A 16,314-nucleotide genomic window follows, 5' to 3' on the forward strand; every position below is an offset into this window, starting at 1 on the left:
GTAGAGGGCTTCAGGCTTGCGCAGGGTGGTCAGCTGAACCATCCAAACCATTAGAAATGGGCTGGTTATGGGCTCTTACCCCAGTGGGGAGGGGACACCACGAAGGGAGAAGATGCACAAGTAGTTACTATGGCTCAGCTGATCAGTGGTAATGTCTCAAGCCACCCTAATTCAAGGCGGGAGGGGGGGGGTATGTAAGCCCTTCACAACAAAGCAAATTATCCCAATTCCTACGCAGTGTGTAGCAGAATATATGATAACGGAGTACTCCTCTTCCTCCCTGCTGGTGCCAAACCAGGTCACAGCTGCACAAGCACATTTGAAAGGAGAACGCAGAAGTGGATTTAAAAATCCCCACATATTTTTGGTTTAAGCCTTTAAGAGATGTATATATCAGGTGCAGAACAGATGGCTTCATTCTGCACTGGCCGTCAGGGTGTGGATTTCCACCTCACGGGTATCTGAAGCGTACCCCACACTTTCTTCCACAGCCACGCAAAGCGGCGAGGACACAGCAGCCCCACGGATGAGCAGAGACCCACAGCCCAGGAGAAGACTGTGTGATGGGGACTGCCCCGCGCCTCAGAGAGGGCAGCACGTGGCGGTGGCAGCGTGGGTGCGGAGGGCTCTGCCCGGCGCCTACCGACGGCTCTTGCCTGCGGGCTTGGGTGAGTCACTTTGCCTTGCAAAACCGAAATCAACCCTGGCACAAATGGAGATGTCAAAATGCCGAATGCCACATGTGAGGTCTGCAGGGGTCAGCTTTACAAGAAATGAGCAAAGAAGTGGCGAGGTGGTAGGAATTGTGTCCGTGGGTGTGCAAAACGAGTCAGGGAGGAAGGAGGGGCTGGAAAGAGCCTCGGCAAGGCGGCTGCAAGTGTCTCTTCTCCATTACATCCCAAACCCATTTGGGCTTCGGCATCCCCCATCCCACCATCATTTGCTTGTCTTTAAAACTCCTCCACATTCGTTCCCTCCTTGCACTTCAGTCACGCACCACCACTAAGTTGTCATCTTGGTGCACGTTAATGTGTTTTTCACTACTACGCAGTGCGTCACCTCCACTCCCAGGGGATGGTTCTCCAAGCTAACGTTGAACCCGGGATCTTCTTGGCTACGTGAGGAGGTTTACTTGTGTTAGGAGCAAAATGGTCACCTCATGCCCAACCCCGCTAAAGTGCAGAGATGTTGAATAACTCAGGGTTGAACCTCTTGCAGGATCCTGCGCGAGGCTCCGTGGACACGGTGTCCCCACATGAGCACACAAGTGCAGCTGAACATCTTAGCTGTGGGATTTTTAGAGGAACTGTTCGAATTACCACATCAGAGTTCTCACAAGTCTATAAAAACTGAGCAGATAGGAAAAGCATATCAGAAAGCATATCAAATCAGGAGGCAGATAGGAAGTCCCTTCAATTCTTTATTGTCCGTAATCCGACAAGACTTTAGGTTAGCCAAAAGAAGTTTGTCATGAAAATGAAAGACGGATACGGGGAAGATGGAAATTTGACTGATATGAACACTTTCAGTATTTCAGACAAGATTGGGTTTGCCTCAGCTGCTACCACAACCTTTCAGATAAGTGGTAAGGTTTCTTTTTATTAAATGGATTGATATGGATTTTATCTGTTTTATGAAGAAAGCAGCGCAAAAAAAAGAAAGATTGTATTTATACTGCATATTAAATGCTTTTTACAGTGATTTTGCTACTAAATTAACTGCCCATTTAAAAAGAGAAGTATGTGAAAGTGTCCTTTCTAGCCAAAAGCTGATGCTGAACATCAGAAAAAATTAGTTCTTCTCCTGTTTTAGAAAATGCCTAATTTCACTCAGTAAAACCTTCATGTCTTAATAGTTAAGATTCTGAAATCACCAGATCCAATAAAAAATGTAAGTTTATGAATTTTTAGCTGAATATAAGTACTTCATTGCTGACTAAACCATTCTATTGTAAAACTAATTAAATCATTGTACTCTTTTAAAACTAAGACTTTAAACTCCTGATTACATTACTTTGAAAAAACCTCAATTAATTGTAACTTACTGATTGTCTGAAGTAGTTATTAATGCTTCTGAATTACTTTTTTCTCCCTAAAGGCCAAAACTTGACAAAGCAGTTTATTTCTTTTACGCTTGCTGGTGACAATTTGTTTTCAATGTTTCGACTTGTTTTCATTTGTTAGGCAGTTCACTTTATTATTGAATTTTCATTTGTTTCGATGTGTATATACATCACTGTTGGCATCGCATGTATGCGGCGCTCTGGATGGAGAGGGCATGTGCTTTGAGCAACCCTCTGTGAATGGCAGCCTGGGGTAACTAAAAACAATGGAAAGAGGGAGTTTATTGGTGCAAAAAGGGGAGAACTACCACATTCATACTGTTGTACGCTGGATTAAGTCTTGATGGAAGTGAGCTGGTTAAACTGGCTAAGGAAAAGAGGGCCAAGTGAATTGCAGTGCAAAGCCCGGGTGAGGGGAAGGCAGCCTGCCTTGCCTGCAGGACCTGGCAGTCTCGCAGGGGGACTTTGCTGCTCCCCGTCACTGGAAAGCACTGCTAATTTATTGTGGCCAAGCCTGGAACAGCTGGAAGCGAGCAGAGCTTGTAGCAGGAGAGATATGAGAGGACGTCTACCCTACTTCTGTTGGTTTTTAGAGGCTCGAAGCCAAAGAAAGCCATCCACGTGCTGTGCTCGGGCAGCCCTGGGCATCTACCTGCTGCTGCTGACGGCCGGCCAGGGGCTGCTGGCGTACAAAGGTAACGCTGCAACCTTACCGCGGGCTTGGCATCAAGAGACAGCTTTGCTGGGTGCTCTCGGGGGCACGGGCGAGTAGGGGTGATCACGCAGATAGCAAACCTCTGAGGGGGCACAGACGCTCCTCCCCACACCGCAAGTCAAAGCAGCCGCTGCACGAAACCATTCCCCCACCCCGTATATGTGCTTTGCATTTGCAACAGCACTCCGGGCTGCACTCCTGGCTGCAGCAGGGACTGGCACATGAAAACCACCTCCCCGGGTCAAACAGGGGTGGTGTTTAACCCCAGGCGTCCTCCACGGGTGCCCAGCAGCTGCTCTGCCCAACAGGCATTTCCCAGCCGGATCGGGCAGGGAATATTCACTGCACGGGCCTTTTGTTTCCTCAGTGTTTAAGATGCAGAGAGAGATTTTGAAATTTCAAGAACAAAATAGCTCCTATACGGAAGAGATTCTGGAAAGTTCCTTTGCCAAGAAATTGCTTTTGGAGAGAAATCCTACAGAGAAGCACATGGGACATGAAGAAAACTGGAGAAGAAGCTTAGAAGAGGAGATCACCATAATTAAAAGCAGCAATGCAAACCTGATGATGATGATGAACAACATCACCCTGGTTGCAGGTATGGCTCCATTCCTCCATGCTGGCTGTACTGCGGGGGGAGCTGGTTCCTCTGCACCCCTGGCAAAGCTGGGCCAAAAGCCTAGTTCAGGTAAACAAATAACTAGGGCAAGATTTGCTCTTCCTGTCAGTTAGTGATGCCCCAGTGCCCAGGGCTGGACACTGGCTCCAGACACTCTGGCCGGGGAGCCGGACACACCTGGAGAAGCTGGAGCACAGCCCTGCGCAGCACCCTGGATCCCGCTGCAGCTGCACACCTGGATCCCGCTGCAGCTGCACACCTGGATCCGGGCTGCTCTCCCTGCCCGTAACGCGTAGACTTGGGCTTTGGGTGCCCTCCGAAAGGGTGGTGTCTTCAGCCCAGACCTCAGACCTACCGGCCCCATACTGGTATGCTCCTCACTGAGTGCTGACCACTGAAAAATATCCATTAAATATTTATTTCAGGGCCGCCTGGACGCAAAGGAGATCCCGGTCCACCAGGTATGTTGGTAAATGAGCTGTAAGCAACTTTTCCTCTTTTCCTCTTTCTCTTTTTTTCTCCTAAGAGACCTGAAGTGAGAATTTGGGATTTCAGTCTTTAGACCCAGATCCTACCCAACGTGCAGACACCCAGAGCCCTGGCCGTGAGGAGACCTGCTTCACCTTTAGACTGATCCCTTGGGAGCCTTGGCTTGCCTGAGTGCTCCTGCAGAGATCAGTGACCACCATGGAGGAGCATTTTGGCTCTGCCTCCTCACTGCTACACCACCAGAAAAGCTCAGGGGTGGTGAGGGAACTATCATTATCTGCAATGACTGTCCCAAATCTCCATATGAGACAAGAAAGGACCAGTGAGGGGGTTTCTGTGCATCCCACCACCAGCAGATGGTTGGGCTTTCTGCCCCCAACATAGCAAGTCCTGCTGTCCAGCTCACTCCAGGACAAGTCAAGGAGACCTCCCCAATCCCTGCTTTATAGGGCCCCAGCTGAACAGTGCGTGTAACAAACAGTGACAGTTTTGGGACCTTGCCCACCCTGTCCCTGGGGAAACGACCGCACAGGCTCAGGAATGAGCTGGGTGCAAGTGCTCCCCTCCACCGCCACGCACAAGCTTCTGCCCTGGGTACCTGGGGGTTTTGGGTAGAACTACACCCGCTGCAGGAGATAAATGTCTCCAAACTGTGAGGATGCAGCAAGACCTGATCTAATGTTGGCTTCACTTTGAGCAGAGGTTGGACTAGGTGATGTCCAGAGAAACCAGAGTTCCTATGATCCTGTGATGATGATCTAAAATGTAAACCTTGTTAGGTCAGGTCTGTATCTCATCCATCCCTAGTTCTTGGCTACACTGATGAGCTTTTCTGAAGAAAAAAAAATCAATACATTTTTTAAAAATCGTATTTTCATATCTTCCTGGCTGCACTTACAACATTGAAACAGCACCTCCCGCCAAGCACCATTATTATATATCGGAGCCCAACAGTTCGGTGTGTTTTCAGGGAAGATCTCCCTAAAGGTCCCCATGAGCTGGGCTTGGCTGGAGGACAGCTGGCCCCTGCCCAGCCACGCACTCAGCCGAGCTCCATGGACTTTGCTCAGGTGGTTGTACTGGTCCCTGCCAGCTGAAGTTTGGCCTCAGTGGTGACCAAAGGCACATGCACAAAGGATGATTAAAAAAATTCATCTCTTCTTCTCGGCCATTACTGTGAATAGATGATGTGTGTCAGCTGATATATGTGTTTTACATCTCAGGGCTACAGGGACCACCGGGGACAAAGGGAGACCGAGGAATCCAAGGTAAGGCTTTTCTGACACCTCAGTTATTTCTGCGAATGATCATAAAGTGGCTTTATGGATGATTTTATGGGCAATCTTGTCCTCAGTCAAGGTGTAAGTCAGTAGAAATGTCACTGGAGTTGAAGGACATAAGCCTATGTAAAACTAATGCGAAGAAAAGCAACACTTACCTGGAAAAATTCTTATTTTAAAAGTCAACGTGCACCGGTCATGGTGGTCCAATTCCCCACTGCCCCCAGCACCACTCTCAAGTACACAGAGAGCAGACTTTGGCTCATGCCTGCAGCTGAGCCACGTGGCCTGCTGCTGATGTTCGCTAGACATGACGCGCGATGAAGCATCAGAAAAGTGGTGTTGTCCTTGCAGGCTTACATGGACTGCAGGGTGCAAAGGGGAGCAAAGGAGATCCTGGTCCTGCCGGGCCAAGTGGTGAACCAGGAGTGAGAGGAGAAAAAGGAGAGATGGGGCATGCAGGTAAGACTTCTTCACTATCTCAACATTTTTAAGATCCTCCCATGTATTCCTGTTAAAACTCATTCTACTTAAAACACCAGAAGAAGTCTTCATAGGTCAAATATTTCATAAAAATCCAGCTTTCCAGTCAATGAGGGAGCTGATCTGAAGGCATTTCATTTTGTGTCGTGCTCCAGCAAAGCTCCCAAAGGATGGCTGGGGGAAGAGGGCGTGCAAAATGTTGACTCTGCACCATGGAAGTCTCTTTATAGTGACCTTCGTCTAATGAAAGCCACAGGTATTCAATTATCAGCCGATCCCCGTTTAAAGAGGCGATCTTTGGAGTAGAATTTTCATGGCATAAAATAATACAATATAACTGATATGCACAAGCATGTGGATGTTAGTCCTCACTTTAGTAAAACCTATTTCTGAGAACTTTATATCTTAGATAAGCCTGACTTTTATATACCTTATGTAGAAGAGTTATGCACTGTGTTTCTCCCATGTAACATGCATTAGTGGGCATCTCCTGGATAGCTGTTATTCAGTGGTTTCATAAGGGCTGCACCCAGAGAGGAAAGGCTGAAAGCAGGATAGCAAAAGAAAGCAGAAGATGTGTGTGGTGCAGACGAGGGAGGACGGCTGGACAGGTTGATTAGAGCTTCCTCAAATCTTCCATCAGATCCCACGTGCTCCAGTGCACTCATTAGCACAAGTTGCTCCAGAAGAAAGAAGTGAAAGGAGGAGGAATACCGAAAGAAGAGGACTTTGGGATAATTCTGGAGCAGAAAGATGAAGATGTCACTCTTTAAATGAGGCACTTTCAAGTAATTCAGCTTTTTTGGAGCATGCTGATCACCTGTTCAGAGAAGAGAAGGCTAAGGGGAGATGTGGCAATTCCCTGGAAGCACAGGAGTGGGATACGCTGTCCTCCATCTCCACTGTGGCTAGGAGAAGAGAAGGGTTCAGATGTAATAGGGATATTTAACTAGAGAAGAAAACATTCTAGTGGTAGGGATAGTTTGGGGAATAGACTGGGGAGGTGTCATGGCACCACTGCTAGCAGGTCAGGCAAACATTTGGCCAGACAGTCTGGCAGAGCCAGAGGTGGTTCAGACAGACTCCTGAGGTGCCATCCTCCTACAGCTTTACAGAAATGCTACTAATGGTAAATGTGGCCGTGAGGCCAAGCCCTGCTACTGGTGCAACTAGACAAAGGTGCTCCATCAGCTGCAGAGACAACAAATCTGTGGGTTTTTTAAATTTACACAGATGTGCTGTGCTGTTTGGTAGGTCTCCAAGGACAGAAAGGTGAAACAGGCAAGAAGGGAGACCCTGGGCCCCGTGGACCCATGGGTCCTCAAGGACAGCAGGGAGTCCCAGGACTGCCGGGTTTCAATGGTAAGTGCAGAGGACGCAGCACAACCCACCATCAGCACGTGCGTGCCATGGTGGAGGGCTGCCCCAGCTGGAGCGTTTGGCTAAGCCTTGTTAGCACTGATGCAAAGATGTTGTTACAGGTAGCGTGGGGGAGCCTGGACGTCCTGGGCAGAAAGGAGAGGCAGGTAAGCAGTACAGAAGGTGCAGTTTCTTCTAGAGATATGAGATCGATCTCTTTTAGGTGGTGCTTCATGACAAGAAAACTGCAGCCAGGCTAGATCCCAGCATGGGTAAGAGAAGATGATGATTAGATGAAGAAACCATGCCAATGTAATGCAAACCCATCCCGCAGCCTTGGCTGTCTCATCTGGATCCCACTACTGTGCAGGAGAATGAGAGGGAAAGAGGGTCCTGTACTGTGGAGGGCCATGTCCTCCTTCCTGACATGTGTGCACACACAAGGGCAGAAATTGGCGGCATTTTTAGGAAAGCACTTGTACCTTTCAAGGCTGACAGTCTGCAAGGACCTGGGTCCATACAGCCTTTCACTCCAGGCCATCACTCACTGCACCGCTAAGATTAGTGCTGCTGGGGGAGGACTGCAATTTGGAGAGACCCAGCATTTGTTTTGCCCTCATAGGGTCAACTCAATCTGCACAGTGCAGGGGCTGGTGACTGAGCTATCTTTTTTTTTCTTTCTCCTTCATATGCTGTGTGGCATTTCACATGTGCTGCTTTTGCTCAACCTCAAGGCGTAACCGGACAACGTGGACCCATGGGAATTCCCGGGCTCGAAGGCAGACCTGGTCAGAAAGGGGAGAAGGGGGACCATGGGCCCAGTGGTAGTCCAGGTACAATGCCACTCAAACCTGTAACTCACTGAGCCACTCTGGCCACCCTTTGTGTGATGGCTTCCCCCTTACTGATTTGCTTTTAATTTTAGGAATACCAGGCATTGCAGGACTCAAAGGTGAAAAGGGAGACAGAGGAGTAACAGGTAAAGGAGAATAAAACAGGTTTGGGGTCAACAACATGCATCATGCAGATACTGGAAAGGGATCTGCAACAGCAAGGAGGAGATTTGTTGAGTCCTGTTCTTGGAGCCCCAACGCATCCCAGGATGCCATGGTGGGCCCGGGCTTCTGCCAGACTGCCGAGGGTTTAGCTACTCACTGGAGGGGTTGTTTCAACCATCTGTAACATGCATGAGGAGGTGATGTTGCCTGAATTTTTATATAAATAGAAAACACGCAAACAAAGCAGTAGTTCAAGATGAACCAAACAACCACCTCCCTGCCCTGGAGCTAAAGACAAATTTTACTGGCTGTAAATCTGATGGGGAAGGGTATTCACTAGCAGGCATCTGTCCTGGCCTCCTCTGTAGCATTGCAGGAAGAAGTATCTTCAGAGGCCAACTTGGAACACATGACTTAGGCCTTTTCTTTGACCTTCCATCTGAAGAAGGCCACCCCTCTGTCCCAGGCACCCAAACAATAGGATGACGTTCTGCAGTACAAGCCTATTCCGGTGTATTTCTTTTGAATCAACTTTTTTAACCCTGAATTTAAGTAGTGCATGCAACCTCTCATCTCCATCAGGAGGTAACAAAAAGTCCCAGTGCTGCACTCTTCTGCATTCATTGATACCTGGATGATAGGGATGGAAGTCACCTGGACTGATGTTACGTGCTTACATATGTCTGATGCACCTAAATTTACATGTCTAGGATCTCTATACAGTCAGTAAGGACCCGCCTGGAGGGTGGTCTATCCCATCAGTGGAGATTAGGATATGAAATAAATGACCAGAAGTTGGTCTGCTTCAGGAGAAAACGATTCTCCACTGCCTGTATTTTCTGTATTGACAAGGTCTGCACTGAGTATAATGGGAAATAAGGCACCCACTTCAGAAATAGATGCCTATAGTGCAGACAGCTGAACTAGACGAGTTGAAATCCATCATAAATACTAGTTTGCATAAGCTTTTATAAATGTATAAATATCTGTCTTATAAATTTTTGTTTGTTTGTTTGTTTTGATGGTCTTAGGTCTTTCAGGGCAAAAGGGAGCAAAGGGAGACCAGGGTCCACCAGGTAAACACTTGTTTGAGAGCATGATTTATTATGATGATGCAAAGCACTTTAAATGCCACGTTCCACTTGTCTACGTCAATGTGAAATGCTCGTCATGCTCTTTCCTTGGGAAGGGACAAAGGCAATGACTTTCCTGCTTTCCACCCAGGCAGCCCAGGTCTAACTGGTCAAAAAGGAAGCAAGGGTGATTATGGCAGTCCTGGTGCAAAAGGTGAACCAGGAGTAAAAGGAGCCAAGGGAGACCGCGGAGTCTCTGGTAAGGTTGTTTGCCACGGGGTCTGTGGAGCTGATGGTGCACTTGGGTTTGGGACTGTACGTCACAGACTGGCGCAAGCTGCTCTGGGGCATGTTTACAGAGCTCATTTGGAGGAACTCAACAGACAGATCAGTCTTCCCAGAAGGTGAATGTGCAAACTGTCACATTTACACCTTGGGAGGTGTGCTAAAAGACATGCAAGTAAACAGATGCATTAGATTTTTCTCAAATCCCCAGTCTCACAGAAAACTGGAACAATCCATGTTCCTCTTTGCTTTGTATAGAGACATCTCGCATCATACCACATCACTGGGATAAATCCCACGTAAACGTGGCAGTCAGGACCACAGAATCAGAAACACCAGGGCTATTTAACTATGCCTCACTAACTGTAGGACACAAAAATAGTTCAAAAGGGCCAACACTACAGCTACTCCCCATCCTTACACCCTCCCTTCCAATCACAGAATGCTTCCAAAAATCCTAAGACCTGTAGTAAAAAACCAAGCACAAACCAGTAACTACAACAGGCCACAGGAATTGAACAGTGGTCCAGATGCTTTTTCTTTTAATTGTTCACAATGAACAGTACAAGAGTCCTCAGACATAAAATAAACTGGAGCCTATCTGGGTCTCCTCTGTGAACTCCTCTTCTGGAGCTTTGCCTCTATAGGAGGGGAAAAGCATAACTGGGGTGACCCCAGGTTAGGGACTGTCCTTTGGGTGGGACTCAGCTCCTGGTCTGCAGAAGGAAACGGCTTTGTGGAGGTAGCTTTTGGGGGAAGAGCTCATCATGTTTTTTCAAGCACCCCTGCTCTCAAGACCAGGATGCTGCACAGAAATACGGAGGACTGTTGGAAGTGGCTTTCTCCTGTCCCATTGCAGCACCTAGAGAGCAAACCCCATGATGTAGATCTTCCTGCAAATACTTTGGGAGATACCATGCCTGCATCTGGAGAGCCCAAAGGCTCATTTTAGAGGTAGTAGTGAGAATAAGGTACATTTCCCGTGAGTGGATGGGATTTTGCAAGTGGCCCTTTTCTTGGGTCACATGTTAGGAAGACTTTGCTGTATATTATTCTACTTTCCTTGCCACGTTTCTTTTACATACCCTTAGTCACTTCAGAGGGTTCATTCCTCAAGGGGACGGAACCCTCATACCTCTGACTCACCCAATTATTCAGAAAAAGTTAATAACTGGATTTTCCCCCAAACAGCTGCCAAATATTTGCTTGTTTTTTACTTTGGAACAGGTTCCCCAGGAACGAAAGGGAGCAAAGGTGAAAAGGGAGAAGGTACTGGACTTTTATTTCTTCTTCTCTCACTTGATTTCTGGCATCCTGAGATCAGGACCAACGTGCCCGCTGTGCATACTGGTTAACCCACAGCACAGCTACCAGAACCGAGGGGTCTGTGTGCTGAGCTGCAGTCTGGTGTCTCCAGACCCAGGAGAGGACCCTGAATTGTTCTGATTTGAGCTACCAGTAACTTCTGGTCCCACCCTGGCTACAGCCATGGAGATGGGAACATTTGTCCAGTTTGGGCGGCCACAGCTTCTATCTTTCAATGTGCTTTTTTCCTCATGCCTCATGTATGACCAGTAGAGTTATTTTCTTCTCCTCTGAACTGTCAGGCAACTTCAATCACCTTATACGAATCGCGGAAGGGGGCAGGAGGGGCCGTGTGGAAGTCTTTCACCAAGGGTCCTGGGGAACAATATGTGACGATGGCTGGGGCACCCAAGATGCCACTGTGGTCTGCCGAATGCTGGGATACAGCCGTGCGGTCTCCACCTTCACAGCCACAGCAGGTGAGTCCAAAACAGCCTTCCACATCCCCAGGCCTGGCAATGGGAGGTTACGCACACCCAGAAAGCACCACAGCAAGGTCCTCTACATGAGCAGCAGGAGAGCAAAGAGGATGTCCTCAAAGGGGCAGCTCATCCCCCTTGGGATAAGGGAGCTGCATGTCAAGTGCTGCTTGAACTGTGCCCAAAGGCTTGATTTCCAACAAGCCAACCGTCCAACCCAACGCATGCCTGCTACCCACAGGAGACTTTTTAGAAAAAAATGCATATTCCTCTTTCTTTTGTCCAACGGGGTTTTGTTTGTTTGTTTAATTCATCTTCCAAAGGCACTGGACGAATATGGCTTGATGACGTGAATTGCAGAGGGAATGAACGTTCAATTTTCGACTGTCCAAAGCCCGACTGGGGTGTGAACAACTGCTCCCACAACGAGGACGCTGGGGTGGAATGCATTTGATGGGACACAGAGGCTGCCCTGGGAGCCGTTGCCCAACTCTGCTCTCTATGGGGCTCTTCTTTGTAACGTGAACCCAATTTCATCAGGCTGTGCTTATAGTCTCTTTACCAGGTCATAAAAATATTGACAGAGAAAGTTGAATTTTCTATAAATCGGTAATGGTTGCAAGACCCACAGGTAACCTGAAACATCCCAGCTGTCATGAAACAACCGGAGCTCAGGCACGTGAGCCAGTTCACAGCTTTTCCAGTTACCTGATGCCAGCCTATCTGCAGTAGCTTACACATGTGTGACCTCTAAGTCCACAGGAGGGGAGAGATGGTCCACTTTAGCTTAGTGCAAAAAGAGAGAACAGGATCAGTGTGCAGAAACAGGCAGTTACTGCAGCTGAGCTGGCTAGTCCATCTTCATCACAGTACAGTTGTGAATCTGAGCCTAAAACCCCCAGTGAAGTGCACACACCCAAGACAGGAGATGCTCAGAAATCATCACAAGATCTCTCTGGCATGAAAATACAAATGTTCTCCAGAAATGATGCTGATCACAGGTTAAAGCGCAAAAATAAGTGCCTAGGATCTAGGTGCCGTACTATCCTGGTTTAGCACAGACCTTGCTTTTGACATTGGCCGAGTTCCCTGCCTTCTCTCTCAGTGTTTCCTAACCTCTCCCCAGGAGCAATACCCCTTACCTTATCTGGTGTATAAAGCTTTCATACCTTTAGAAATTAGATGCTCTGGTAAAGCAAAGGGATGACAAATAAAAGCAATAATGGGGAAGTATCAGCTAATTAAACTTCCAGAGTGAAAATACAGACACTAAACCAAAGGCGTCTACCTTAACTGAAAATCTTGTATGTGTCTGAGATAATAACTGAAAGGCTTCTCTTTCTTAAGACCTGAGTCTTCCGCTTTTCCACCAGCACTGGGCATTCAGCAGGTGACCAGCAGCCTGTGTACACGTAGCTGGGCACATCACAACAACCTGCTTGCGCACATTTGATTTAAAATGTCAGAAATATATGTAAGTGACCCCACATTTCTGCCTTAATGTAAGTCATAATTGCATTTGTCTAGACAGCTTTGAAACTTGTTTTTAGTGCTTAGAAATCCAGATACAAGTGGAAAAACCTAGCAGTGCTGGTAAGAGCAGCAGGCGATGAGGCATCCAGGACCAATGTGAGTGAGAAGACTCAGCAGTGTGCAGGGTGCGACAGCGCAGTCTGCAACAAAGCTCATCACTGTTCTGAACCAGAGGAAATGTTTGTTACGCGGTCTCAGGCCTCAGGAAAGAAGTCTGGACAATCTCAAGAGTTTTCCACTGCCCACTATGATGCCTTTGACAGCAGGAAAATGCAGAGGGATGCTTATCATCGCTGGCTCTGATTTAGAGGGGGCAAGGAGCACCTGCCACAAACCATGGGTGAAACCTGATGAATGACAACTATTTCAAAGCTGGTGGAAGCGGACAGTGGCTCATCTGCATGAGAAGAGACAAAAGCTTTCTGTTCTGGTAGGGAGCCCCACCAGCACTAACAGCATGCTGAGTACCGGCACTTGGGCTTACACAGCTTTCTGCAGGGCTCCCACAGACAGTGCTGAGCCCGTGCGGGTTTCTTTCATCTTTTTTTGTGTGGCAGTATGTAAATAAAGCATTTCCACTGTTAGGAAATAAAGGATTTGCAAACTATATTCTTGTCTTGATACATCAGCATGTGGTGCTTATACTCCCATTTTTCCACTTTCCTTGTTAACAGGGTACATTCCTCACCATTTTTCAGGCTAAATGCTGAGACATTTGATTTTTTCATCAGGCAAAACTGCCACCGAAGCGAAAGTCGCCATGTCCCCAGTGGTGACCCTTTGGCTGGACTTAAATCCCCATAAATCTCCTTTTTGGAGAATGGGCATCCAGAAAATAGCAGTTGTGCCAGGATTAAGGTCAGGACACCAGGGGTTAGCTCTGCATGCCCAGGGCAAAGGACACCATAGTCCAGCCCATTTGCTCCTAAGCAGAGCAGGAACAGGCTGAACCCAAGCTACCGTCCAACAGTGTGGCCAGAAACCAGAGCATGACACGTTTAACCTACTCCCCTGCCGCTTCACCTTGCAGTGCAGATGTAAAATCTGCAAAATCTGGAGTCAGAGGGATTTCGTAGCAGCCTGGGAGAGCCCATACCAACACTGAAGAGTTCAGTGCCAAGTACACAAAATGGCATTTATCTTGCAGGGTCTAAAGGAGGAAGGGGAAGGAAGAGGTGGCTCAGGCAGACACACAGCCGGGGTGATGGCTGCAGGGCATGAGAATGCCACTGCTAAAGGGGAACGGGCCAAAACGCACAGCTGCCTGGCAGCATTGGCACAGCCCCCTCCATTCAGCGGGGATACATGAACTGGTAGAGAAGTGCTTATACCAGTACAGTTCATTCTGGTCTGGGAAGGGAAACAGGGGGCTCAGGACCAGGACCTGTGTTAATATTACCATGCTGGCAAAACCAGAGCTTGGCAGGAAAACAAATGTTGCCTTCATAAAACCACTCTGCAGACCCGGTCTGGAGAGGGAAGCCCAGCCAGATGGGAGGAGAGCTGTGGGCACAAAGCTCACACAAGAATTAGAAACACAAACATTTCTGCCTACTAAAGCAGAGTATGTCTGAGCTGCAAGAGAAGAACTGAGCCCAGTGCAGAGTGTGCCACATGCAAGAAATAACATCCATTGGAGGGGACCACCACGGCCAAGTTGCAGTGCCTGTGATTTCACCCTTCCTGGCCCTGTCAGTCCCAACAGATTCTCTTGGAAAAGCACTGCCCAGCTGTGAATAAACAGCAGAGGATGCTAGGTGGTGGCAGCGCATTTTATGTCTCATCCTCTTCTGCCCAAACCAGGGTGAAACCAGAAGGAAGTCACTAATGTGGTCATTAAAGCAGGAAGAAATTCTTCCCAGTTCCCATGAGAGGTAGATGAGCTAAAGGAGTCACAGAGGCCGTGAAACTGTTAGACCGCAGGCCTAACTCCCGCGAGAGCCAGCAGTCCAGGTACCAGCAATAAAACTCTGAAGTCCAGCTTTAGCAGATTCAGAGGTTCACACTAAGTTCCACACTTCTAATTCAAATGACAGATATCTGTGGCAGCTCCTCACCTGATATAAATTGCCATACTCACGGCTGCTTTGTGTTTTGGTAGAGGTGAGAAAAGCACTGATTTAATTCCAAAAAGCAAAAAAAAAAAAAAACAACACCCTGATTTATTTCAGAACCACTGGCTAAAACTGGCACGGGGACAGCCAGGCCCCAATTATCTTCACGTCAATTCTTGTGTCACATAAACGTTTCCCAGCGAGGGCAACGGCTGGACATAGAGCTAACGGGGGTGCCACCGGCGCGACAGGACCTGCGGGATGAGCCCCGCGTACCTCCCCCGTAACCCAGCAGCGCTCAGCTGCGGGGCCTCCCCACCGCGAGCCCCACGGACGACGTGTATTTATTAAAAATGCTCCTTCCCGACACTAAGGGGAGCTCAAGGGCCGCCACCCGCTCCGCGGCCGCCGCGCCGGGAGCCCCGCGGCGCCGGAACGGATGGGGGGCGGCGCGGCTCGGGCCGGGGGCTGCCCGGCCCCGGGGGCTCCCGTGGCTGCTGCCCCGCCGTGCCGGCAAGGCTGCGGTTCCGACAGCGCGTCCCTCTTTCCTGCCGCTTTCTCCCACGGAGAACCGTCGCTCCTGCGGATCCCGGGAGCGGGAGGGCGGTGGCGGCCGGGGGGTCCCGATGGTGCGGCCGGAGGGTCCCCGCGATGTCCCACCTGTGTCACGGGGAAGCACAGAAACGGGGTTTATTGTGTTGAATGGACTGACGGCACACGCAAGGGGACCCGAAACCCGGGAGCAGGGCTCTCGGTCCAAGGGGGTGAGGCAGGCTGGGGTGGTTTCCCAGCTGCCGTCAACCAGTCCTCCCAGGCAGGGATTTTGAAAAATAAGAGTGGAAAATACCTTTGTGATTCAGTCCTTTGTGCCTGATGGTTTGTGAGAGACTGCCAGGCAGTCAGGACAGTTCTAGAGGTTTTTCTCTCCACTCTTAATAGCTAGAAACACTATTTTTAAGGCAAAACCCCAGACTTTGCCAGCATGTCAGAGGTGTCCCCGTGGAGGGACAGAGGAGGGACAGCTCCACGGCTCACCCCCGGCCTTGCTGCTGTGAGGGCAGGACACAAATCACAGCAGTGGCACTTGGAGCCTGAAACCCACCACCGGGACCCCCGGTCAGCAGGTTTGGAGGGTGCTTGTGGCCCATGCGTCCACTTCTCTGGTCCAAGGACAGGTCCATTGGGACAGGAAGAGTGCCACAAGTCACCGCAGGATAGTCGGTGAGCAATGAAAAAGCCTCTTGTGTCTACTAAAATGGATAGCCCTGAGATGTAGAGGCTGGCCCGCACGCCCACACCACCTCCCTCCCCAAATACCCAGCTCGGTGCTATTCTGCGCCAGCTGTTAACACTGCCAACTAACCATCCTACACTGCCCTAAAATAGCTATCTCTAATAGCTAATAAGGAATTGTACAGCTTTGCTTATCATTCACTCCCAGCACCAATTAAAAAGATTTAGTTAAGCAAAATGCAATTACACTGTCATGGATAAAAGGGATACAATTAATTAAAAAGGAATATTTTCCCTTAGGAATGCTGTTATTTCCAGATGCTCCCATCCCTTCCCTGACCAATCCT

General features: G+C 48.8%; 1 protein-coding gene across 1 annotated transcript; it reads left to right on the forward strand.

The window, feature by feature from the left end:
- Positions 1-1,470: 1,470 nt before the first annotated feature.
- Positions 1,471-11,601, forward strand: MARCO (macrophage receptor with collagenous structure). The gene is made up of 15 exons (XM_059820693.1): positions 1,471-1,585; positions 2,656-2,757; positions 3,145-3,375; positions 3,822-3,857; positions 5,109-5,153; positions 5,520-5,627; positions 6,903-7,014; positions 7,134-7,174; positions 7,742-7,840; positions 7,933-7,986; positions 9,037-9,081; positions 9,230-9,337; positions 10,591-10,632; positions 10,971-11,147; positions 11,471-11,601. The coding sequence occupies exons 1-15, from the start codon at positions 1,471-1,473 to the stop codon at positions 11,599-11,601; spliced, it is 1,446 nt and encodes a 481-aa protein (XP_059676676.1).
- The last annotated feature ends 4,713 nt before the right edge of the window (positions 11,602-16,314 follow it).

The sequence above is a fragment of the Gavia stellata genome, chromosome 8, assembly GCF_030936135.1.
Source record: "Gavia stellata isolate bGavSte3 chromosome 8, bGavSte3.hap2, whole genome shotgun sequence".
NCBI classification, from domain to species: domain Eukaryota; kingdom Metazoa; phylum Chordata; class Aves; order Gaviiformes; family Gaviidae; genus Gavia; species Gavia stellata.